Source organism: Cystoisospora suis, assembly GCF_002600585.1.
Source record: "Cystoisospora suis strain Wien I chromosome Unknown contig_9543, whole genome shotgun sequence".
Classification (NCBI taxonomy): Eukaryota; Apicomplexa; class Conoidasida; order Eucoccidiorida; family Sarcocystidae; genus Cystoisospora; species Cystoisospora suis.
Genome location: NW_027162317.1, coordinates 1988 through 12179, shown reverse-complemented (window position 1 = coordinate 12179; position 10192 = coordinate 1988). Strand labels below are relative to the sequence as shown.

At 55.4% G+C, this 10192-nt stretch overlaps 2 protein-coding genes across 2 annotated transcripts in view; one reads left to right on the top strand and one right to left on the bottom strand.

Annotated features, from left to right (window-relative positions):
• Positions 1–2460: 2460 nt before the first annotated feature.
• CSUI_011075 (mitochondrial carrier superfamily protein) lies at positions 2461–3585 on the bottom strand (the record flags this gene model as incomplete). The annotated part of the gene is made up of 2 exons (XM_068071176.1): positions 2461–2836; positions 2882–3585. 2 exons carry the CDS (start codon positions 3583–3585, stop codon positions 2461–2463), a joined length of 1080 nt encoding a protein of 359 aa, XP_067916849.1.
• Positions 3586–5152: 1567 nt separating this feature from the next.
• The window catches only part of CSUI_011074 (zinc c3hc4 type (ring finger) domain-containing protein), a 5722-nt gene continuing 682 nt past the window's right edge, over positions 5153–10192 (top strand). Inside the window, exons 1-6 of the mRNA XM_068071175.1 lie at positions 5153–7482; positions 7799–7932; positions 8329–8375; positions 8477–8540; positions 9014–9562; positions 10096–10192. The exon at positions 10096–10192 is cut by the window's right edge and continues 682 nt beyond it. Of these exons, the coding sequence (XP_067916848.1) occupies positions 6523–7482; positions 7799–7932; positions 8329–8375; positions 8477–8540; positions 9014–9562; positions 10096–10180 (1839 nt within the window). The 5' untranslated portion in view covers positions 5153–6522 and the 3' untranslated portion in view covers positions 10181–10192. The remainder of the gene's footprint in view (positions 7483–7798; positions 7933–8328; positions 8376–8476; positions 8541–9013; positions 9563–10095) is intronic.

Below are 10192 nucleotides of genomic sequence, written 5' to 3'. Positions count from 1 at the left end.
CCCTCAGTATCTAGTGGCGCCCGTTGTTGTGCAGCGGGCACTACAGTTCGCTCTACTGGTACTCGTCACTCTCCAGAACCCATGAGTGTGCCGGTTGACTGGACTACAGGCCGTTTCGCCAAGACTTGTTTGAACTGGTCTCACTGCCCTCGACGGGATATGAAGACGCAGCTGTACTACTGGAGATATTTCACAGCAAAGGTCTTTACCTTCCCCGCAATCATCACTGTGCAGAGAATCCGCACACGTCACTCTGCATCGTTCCAGCTCCGTCTGCAGAGTCGTCTTGCAACCCCACTGGTGTCGTTACCTGTCTTGTTCCGCTCGGTGACTGTGATTATGACTCTACGGGTAGTCCGTCGAGTAACCAACACACGCTTATACTTTTCTTGTTATCTACGCCGCCTTTATCCTCCGACAGGGAATCAGGATGTGCTGGTTCGTTGGGGACTTCTCCGTGCAGAGTGAGAGTCCGCTCCGCCCTACCGACAGACGGACGGGACTACTGGTGCAGCGACCCTGCTGCTACCCCTTGTGGCGTAGCAACATGGGTACCTTACGCTCCCACGAAAGCTTTCGCCTCCAATCGTGTTGTCCAGAAGCCACACATGCGTGCCGTTTCTCTCTAGTGTGTGCACAGGCACCTGAAGAATTCCCTGGAGCGTTGCCCAACCACCAGTCGTCCGGTGACTGTAACACCTTTGAGTGGCTGAGGAAAGGGTAGCGCAAGCGCAGCAAAGGCTGCAGAAGAAGTAGGGCGGTCTTGTCTTGTTTCCTCTCAGGTACTTAACTAGTCTTCCCCAGCTGAATTCTGTGCCAGATGTTATTATCGTGCTTGCGAGGAGTACAAACGCTGTCGTACACGGGCCCTGCACGTATTCTTGCTATCTACGGGCTACGATTCACACCTTTTCGAAAGAGTTCTGCTGGTCGCACAGTCCGAGCAGAGGCAATTGACCCAGGAGACGGCAAGCGCACGGGGGATGCACAAGGTCACACCCGCCGAGCAGTTTAAGGAAAGCTGGGTTCGTCCCGATCCACTACAATTCAGCTTAAACTGAAGAGCCGAGTAGGTTCGAGCCCTCCGAGAGGGTGCTGGGGGGCACGAGGAATTGCTTGCAGTAGAAGGCGCTGGCCTGCAGCTCGGCCAGACAAGAGAGAACTGCAGCACTCTGGTTCATGGGTTTACAACCCCCTGACACAGCACGCGCTGGCGCGCTCGGGCCCCTTCACGGCGGGGACGCAGTGACGCGTTCTCACCGTGTGTACGAGTTACAGTTTTGCAGCTGTGCGTGTGGCCGACTTGTAGCTAGCTGAGGTTTCTGATAGCCCAAACGCACTGTAAGAACCGCTCTCACAGTGCCGGACACAGCGGGCCGTTACATAATCCGTGGGTTTCCAACACCCCCCCCCCCNNCCCCCCAGTTGTGTGTGTTGACAGAGAAGTTAACCGCCTCGGTCTGCTTCGGCTACTGCAACAACTTGAAACAAAGGATACGCGTCTGCCAGCATAGTTCGGTTAACGAGGTGGGAAGTCTCTCCGCTGACACTGAGCGGGCACTGGGATCGAAGGACAGTTCAGTACCAACAGCGAGAAAAGGCACTGTCCCCCCTCCGGAGTTCAAGGGAGTTTCGCTACATTTCAGCTTTCAGTCTAGACAGCAGCTTTCAGAATGGTGAAAGCAACTAGGTATTCCTGACTGCAGGTTCCACACAGTCTGTCAGAGGGGCTCTGGCTAGTGAAGGCCGGCCAACTGCAGGGCTGAATATGAAACAAACAACCCTATATCGCTCACCCCGAGCCGCAGAGTACAGCGTCCGCAAGCTAAGAAGATACCAACTGAGTGCTGAGCTCTTACTACATTTGGAGCATGACAGACCCGGAGCGTGCACACCATGACTGACGTAGCCACTCGGGCGGGAGATCCGCGTAGCTCGTACGTCCTAGGGCACAAGATAGCATGCCTGCAACTAGCCCGGTGCTCACTACAGCACAGATCTGCACGCACACTACGGGTCGACCCGGCATGTGGAAAAGCGAATCGCCGTCTGTAGCTTATGCGCGGCCGCAAATGCGGCTCCCCGAGCTGCCTCGGATTCTTGACTGCAGGTGAGACCTAGCAGGACTTCAGGTGTCCGGACTTAACGGAATGGTAGCTCCATGCGCCTTAGGTTGAAACGGAGCACCCTGAAGAGAACGGAGAATAACAGGGAAACAATTACAAAGGGGACAGCAAGACTGCGAGAACAAGTAGCGATGTCCTCTGCTGCGGCCACACCCAGCACGTCTAAACTTGACGCGCCAGCCGCCAAAACGCCAAACGGCGGTCACTTTTACAGGTTTCATTGAAGCACTTCCGTCCATTGTGCGCTACTTGCGATTCGAGCTTGACCTTCCTAGGAAAGAGAGTCTTTGAAGTGAACAGTGGGTTTCGAGCGTAGCTCCGGAGGTCGCCTTGGTCACATGCTGTCGAGCAGTGATTGTCCGCAAAGATATTTTGTCACCTCGTAAGATGCCAGCAGCACTGCACACGAAGGAACAATCTTGAGCAGCCTTGGCGTTAAGCCCACGGAGAAACCCTTGAGCCCCTGCTGGCCATAAATGCTCCTACTGATGTCTACGACTCCACGAGACAAGAGCTGAAGATAACCCATGCGTCTTAACTCAGGATCGATTTGATGTGAACCGGCCTGAATATTTGTTTTTATTACGTCGAACGGGTGTGTCACAATACATGCGACTGCTGAGGCGAGAGCGCCAGAAAAAAACGGAAAGATGAACGACTGGTACAGGGAAGACGAGACGAATGAGTCTGCCGCAGCCTTCGCCGGTGACATGGAGACCGCAGATGAGGAAGAATCAAAAGGACGGAAGGCAGACGGGCCCGCGGCAACAGACACAGAAGCGTTTTCCGCTCTGTTCGGCAATATCCGCCCACTGCTGACCGCTTTCCTCTCTTCGTCCGCAGTCCCGCCATACAGGTTACTTCTCGCCGGCTGAGACCACCCCCCCCTCAGGCGCTTGCTTCGCAACTCCGTTCCTCCGATGAATCGCTCGTTCAGTGCTTTCATGTACTCCGTCGACTGCCAGTAGATAGCTGAGAAAGGCAGATCGCGAATGAGGGTAGGCAGCACCCCCTTCCACAGGCTGAATATCCCTCCGAGCTTAACCGCTTGACTGAGTACTTGACGCAGCGTTGCCCTGTCCTCCGGGTAACCCAAAGATGCTTGCATAGTGGTTCTGGCCAGTTCCATGGGAGCTGTCACGAGGACCGCAGCAGCCCTTGCTTTGATGCCCGCCCATGCAGGGGCTTCGTCCGGGGAACGGCGCTCGTATGCGATGAAAAAAGTCACGTTCGCAGGGATGATTGTTCCGTAAGCAGGTACAAGGCCCCGCCAGAAACCCGACAAACCCTGTTGCCTATAAAGCAATCGGACCACGCTCCACGCCGAAAGATCTGCCCGGTTCGAGGCGCAGGCTGGGTTGAACTGCCAATAATTCTTGACAACGTCAAACGGGGTGCACAGGGAGCCTACCAGCAATCCGCTGACAGCGCTCGACACAAGCACCTGCTGAAAATCCATGTCCGCAGACAGACATACGAAAGAAACAGCGCGGGAAGATAAAGAAACCCGGACAAATGACAGTCTCAGTTACTGCCGGCCGTCAACGTACCCATGTGCCGGCGGCAGCGAGGGGCGCTTTGCGCCAGTGTGGGACGTACTGACACAAAGCAGACAAACCGCGCCTGCTATACGAAGCGCCTCCGCTTCGCCAAGCACACTCCGACAGTTAAGCGCCGGCGCATGACTGGTCAACTGCTTCAGGACGACAAAGGATAATCTGCTGTGAATCACAAAAAGCCGCATAGCGTGTGAGACAGTTAAGCCAGACTAGGGAATTCATCCAGCTTATGCACGAAGCTGAATGCAACCCAGACACCCCTGGGTTTGTGAATTCTCTTAGAACAAATACGCGAGCGCATCACGGCAGAACGAGAACAGGACAGAAGCGATGTCGGACGGTGAGGCCTTCACGCTGACTTCAAGAGAAAAACGAGATTTTTAATGTAGGCTGGGAGTTCAGGCACAAAGAGACGTTGTCACGGGCCGAGAAGAAAGAACCAGCGCCCAAAGTCCAGCTTTCGGTCGCCCGCAGTCCAGACGCAGACGAGAGACCGCACTTGCCACGATGCTCAAAAACGACTAATTCTGGTTCCGCGCTCTCGGGTCATCGGCCCAAAGCCGGGTCTGAGGCTGCCACAACCGCGCGACCAAGAAAATGAATTATTGACAAAACTCCCCAGTTAACGGCCGAAAACTGTCAACCCGCCTGCCGCATCTGGCACAGCAAGTACAGAAAGCTAGCCAGCTTAGAAAGGACACGAAAAAGTGAGCAGCCAAGCGGCAGACAAGCACGTCACCAAGAAACCTGCAACGCCCCCAACACAGGCGCTGAGAACCTGTGGAACTGACTGACACGCTGTCCTATTTATCAACAGGCGAACACGGCATCTGCTCGCTTCTGCGCAGTGCACCATTCCAGACAGCGAGCCTCGTCCCATACCCAGAGCCGCAGTCCACGAACACGGGCCACATTGCTAACTCAAGAGACCTCCCGTTTCCAGCGCGCTAGAGACAGGACCCGAGTAGTGAAATTCCTTGACAACGACGTGCCCTGAGAGAACCAGAAATCACCGGGGAAAGCACCGATGTAGCCGTTCTTGATCGGGTATGCTCTGCTACACATCTTCACGATTGCCAGTCTGCAGAACCACTGCAAACTCGTTTGAATGTCTCTGTACAAAGCCACCTTTGTACATAATGCAGTGCTCCAGACCGGGGATCAGCACAAAAACGGGGCACCTCTTCTGAAGCCATCGACGCATCCGAGGAATATACACGGGGGCCCTGTACTTCCGTACCCTATGGAATCTCAATTCCTCGCAGTTTTCTTGGCAAAACTTGCATGCCAACAGCTTCTCCGCTGCCTCCGCTCGCGCATGCGAACAGTGTTCCCGGAAGCTTCCCGCACTCGAGCGCGGCTTCGCTGGATCTGGTGGTGTACTCCCTCATGTAACAGTCTCCGTCTCCCCCGCTTGACCCGTGCACAACGCGGTGCACACGTACGCTCCTTGTAACCGACTGTACTGGAAGCTGTTCATGAAGGCAACTGTTTCGGAACTGTGTCTGAACCTAGTCTTGCTCACAGGCACTGTTTCGTTCGTTCTGAGCAGCGTTTCCAGACAGGGTAAGCTAGAGATAAGGCGGCCCCTGGTGGTAGGCCCCGATGAGTTCCCGTGTGTAACCGGGGCACTGTTCCGCTGTGCGCCCACCCAACTGAAAATGAGAGACGGATTGTGGCTTGAGATAATAACCTCCGCAGCTCAGCGTCAGCAACAAGGCCGGCAGTGCTACCGGCCCTTCCCGACTCGCGGAGTGTGTCGCGGGCACACCCTGCCACAGGGCTCCTCCCAGCGCGCAAGGATCTCTCAGCTATGCAGGGAACGACAACGTGAAGAGAAATTGGGCGGCCGGGGGCCTACTAAACACGACTCGCAGGTCAACTTGGGACAGGCATGCGTTGGGACGGTGTTGACAGCGCAGAAGTCATAGACCGGTACCAGGCCCGGTATAAAACCGGTCTCTGCAGAGGGGTATCACAGGCGTTACAGTTGTGGACTTCGAGGCAGACGGTCCGCAGAAACTCTTTTGCATGGACTCCCCTGCCCAAATGGCACGGGCTCCGCTTTGGCTCCGTGCGGTACAGCGTGTAACCGGCCAAAAACATTGTACCTGACCAGAGAAGCGGGAAGGACGGGAAGATTTTTTTCGAGCAAGAGCCAGCTGAATGTCTCGAGATTGTCTTACCTAGGTATTGGGTGGCCTTTCTGCGGTCGTTGGTGTTGGAAAGGACTTGCCCCGTTTTCAACAGGAGTGGCCCCTCCTGGGTCTCATTTTTTCTGTCCCGCGGACTTGGCCATCACCGTCCCAGTTGCCGCGAGCGGTGGCTTACTGAGCTCCACGGCCGTTTCTTGACCCACAGACCAGTTCGGGGCCCTGTCATTCTCCTCTGCGCCGCTCGCCCCGCCCAAGCGGCGTTCAGGCCTCGGTGTAGACACAGACACCATTTGGTAGTGGCCTTGCCCAGACACTGCGGTGCTCCTGTATTGCTGTCAGATAGAGACACAGTGACGCTTTACTCTTCTTGTCACTTTTTGAATCGAACTGCGGCCCTTCCTGCAGTCCAGCGTGTGTATGGATACCTAAGCAGTCTGTGAGCGTGCCGTGCCAGAAGTTGTGCAGCAGGTCTTCAGACCGCAGTCGCTTTTGGTTGCCCGCACAGAGCACGTCATTGCGGGAATCACGCAAGGGACTGCCGAGTCTGGGATTTTTTCGCGCTGCTCAACCACGCGCACTCGCTGAGATACGCAGCGACACAAGCTCGAGAGGGGAACGGTGCAGACAGGCGGAATACACCGACAAGCCTTCGACGCCAAATGGTGTCGGTCTTTTCCGGAGATGGCGGCGACAGCGGCTCATACTGCCCAGAGAAAAACACCACCTTTCCGGGCAGCTGCTCCGAGGCAGCCGGCTTCCCTGCAGCAGCGCCAACACACCCAGCATGCGCGCTGGATTTGTTATCTGAGGGAGCCGCAGCAGTTGGACCTTGTCCGCGCAACACAGAAGGATGACTACTACTTCCATCAGCTAGTTGAACAATTATTCTGGCTTGCGAGACCGGCACACACCGTCCTCACCCATGGTGCTGCTTTGGTTCGGCACCGTAATGATGAGGCCGTGACCGATGTTCCAGCTTTGGAGTTGGGCGGTGGCAGCCACTCTCCGACGTCGCAGACACGAGCGCCTTCGATTAGGCTTGAGGAAGCAGTTGGACATTCTCCTTCGGAGCCTCCTCGCGGTGGTGCCATCGCTCCGCTCGCCTGCGCGTCCAGCGGCGCACACGGACATAGGGGCGGGGTAGCGCAGCACTCACAGAACGGTCAACGGCCACTCAAACAGAAGTCTCGTTTTCCTAGCGAGGTCGAGAGAGGGGCAGCGGACGACGGCGTTTTAAGTAACAGTCCCTGCGGATGCGAGTCTTCTTCGAATGGCGCGCATGTGGCCCCGGAGTGGTTCAGAGTTGGCTGCAGTGAAATGCGACTGTCCTTCGTCCCCGCTGTGTTGTCAGTAAGAAGGTTGGCCAGTCTTTTCCGTGACCGGATAAAGCAGGCCGGAAGAGAAGGACAGTTAAGACTACGAGACTTCGGAAGGCGGGCGTGGAGCTGTTTTTCGTTTCCTTCGGTGTCCGCCATTGTGGCGGTCCTAACTGAAGGTGCTTTCAGTCTGACAGATGCATGTGAACACCTAGTACGTCGATATGGCATCTGTACCGAGGCCGCGCTCTCCCTGGCATACTTCTGGTGCTGTTATGCCAGGAGGGGTCAGTCTTTAGGAGAAGAGTATTGCAACTTGCTCTTGGTAAGGCTTTGCCAAAAGAAGTAAAGGAAGAGGGGCTTGGTGAGAAGCGAGAAGTGCGGCCGACAGCTCCAAGGAGCCCAGGTTTTGGAGGGTACAGGACCCAGCGGGAAGGAGAGGAGAATCTCCTGCAGACAGCGTGTCCATGTCGCATAGTCTGCAAAGAAAAAGCAGCTAGGACCCCGCGTAAATGGACTCGTGTAGCACTATGTGGCGGGCAGGGCGCACGGCGAAGAACACTGAAGCATTGAATACACACGTTGAAGTTAGTGCGGACGACCAACATGGGTCTGTCTTTATTCAATGTATCGTACCGCAGGTAAAAAAGGAGTCACCGGGCAACCGCACCAGGAGTTACGTTCGCCTACCTTCGGGCAGCACAATGCTAGGGATCACAGCTCTGCGAACGCTTTCAATCCCAGTTATTACGCTGCTTCTCCGCGCAATCTCTCGGTAGGTTTTATTGGAGTGGCACGGCGTGTCGACATAGCAGGTGCGTTTGCTCGGCCGCGCAACTGCCTTCGATGTGGTAGGAGCATTGCCAAATTGCTGCTTATCGCATGCCCAGGGCCCCAGCTCCGACAGCCAGTTCGACTTTCCTCCTCTATTGTGCGTATCTAAGCACTTGAATGCTGTCCAGTCCGACCCACCGCTCAGCCAGAAAGTTATTTGCGGTGGGGACGTAGCCTATGTGCGTGACTGTTTCTCCCGCGTCAAAATGTACCGAGGCTGGCGACACGGGCCTCTTCATTCCTTTATCTGTGTCGCTGTCACCCAGACCCACTTTTGGTTGCACATTAATAACGTGTCTGCTTAACCGGTCACCGTTGACTGCCCTGCCCTACTCAGGCGATGCGGAGGAGCGGGCACCAAAATCTTCGGGACCTTGCTTACAGGTATGAATCAGGAGAGGCACTCCATGCAACTGGCGGCGCTCCTCCTCTGCTGTGAGTGCTCGTCGGCATACGTCTCTCTTTTTGTCGGTTACTGCTGTCAGCTGCCCGGCGCGTGCACCTGGCGATTTTTTTCTGGAATGCCACTCACCTCCATATATCTACCAGGTAACGTTCGGGGACTGCAGCGTGACCGTCCGGCGTCCGGACACACACGGGTATTGCGTTCCCATAAGCATCGCAGCAGCTTCTGCACCGTGACTGATCTGCCTTTCTTCGCGTTGCTGTACGTGGCTCCCCAAGACTGGCACACGTAAAGCAGACGATGGTGCCTCCGTGAGCAAAAAGAGATGTCCGTCTGTGTATAACCACTATATTCCATGCGTGGGATGTCCGTGCCACCTGAAGAGTGATACGCGTAGAAAATCTTCTTGTCCTTACAGACACTCTTGTATGCACACCGCTAGGAACCACCGGTCTGAAGTGCTCGGCCTTGGATAGACAGGCACGGACAAGGATTGATGATCAGTCAGTTCATGTATCCACCCCAGCGTATACCGCTATGTGTCGTAGAGCAACAGGAGACGCGCACACTTGGTTCGCATTCATAACTGATACGTGGCATGGGGTCCTGCTTGCAGAGTAACAGGATTTCGATTCGCTTCTTTTGCTACTCGGTCGCGGCAGCCGTCTCAATCAGAGGGACCGTGCAGATTGCTCTCTTTGCTGCTGGGCTTGCAAGCGCTTGCTTCTCTCCGAGAGTTAGTAGCGGCACACGAACTTTGGAAAGCTTCTCAGGCTCAGAAACCGGCTAGGGGTCTCTGGATCCGAAGAGAGGGCCAAGCAGACAAGGACAACAGAAATAACTTGAAACCCGACCTCCCTGTCACCTCGCAGCGGGGCTTGCAGGAGAGCACCGGAGTGGGGCTTCGTCTGTATCCGGCCGCGGGCTTGGAAAGTTGTGCGACAGACCGCATAAAACAAAAAGATCCCGGTTTGGCCGGGTGCCGGCGGGATGAACACGGAGGAGAAGAGATGGGAACAGCTGTTACATCGTGCTTATTCTGCCAGAATAAGTGCGTTTGCCCGACGGCGACTTCATGCGGACACATTTACTGTTGGACTTGCATAGTGAGGTGGATTCACCAGCAGGAAGACGAGTATCTGGTGGCCGTGTGCCCTGTCTGCAGGTAATCGGACAGCAGGTAAAGCGGCGTCCAGTGGCGCTGCGCGTGTGCTCCAACTGTGACTAAGTGAATGGAGGTCTGATGCTTGATCGCTTCAAGCTGAGGCTCATCTATCTGCTACGCGGGTGCCTTGCCGCTGTCCTTCGCTGATCAAGCTGAGAATGAATGAGCAAGCTGGTTTGTCCCCGACCCCTCCGATTTCCGGAGACATAGCTTGTCGTATGAAAGCGGATCCGGTGCGGCAGTATCGTCCTTGTGCGCGATATTAGGAGGTTGGCACCTACACTGCACTTGAATGCGCTCCATCAGAATTGCGTTCTGCCTGTTTAATTTGCACCAAAGCCTGGAAGTCTTGCCACTACTGTCTTAATAGCTGGGAAAGCTGCTGCGACAAGTCCTCAATGTGGGCACGCGAGGCCGCGAAGACTGTCTCTGAACTATGAAAAATCCAACTCGGTGTTCAGAACGGGAGACAGGAGCCGGACACGTCGTCCGTCAGCATTACTTCTGGTTTGCATGAGGATATTTGCTTACAGGTCTCCGTGCCCACCTCAAGAGCTCGTACCCCTTCGTCACTACAAGGAAATTTCACATTCGTCTCACGAGACTGCAGGAACATGAAGGAGGGCGATA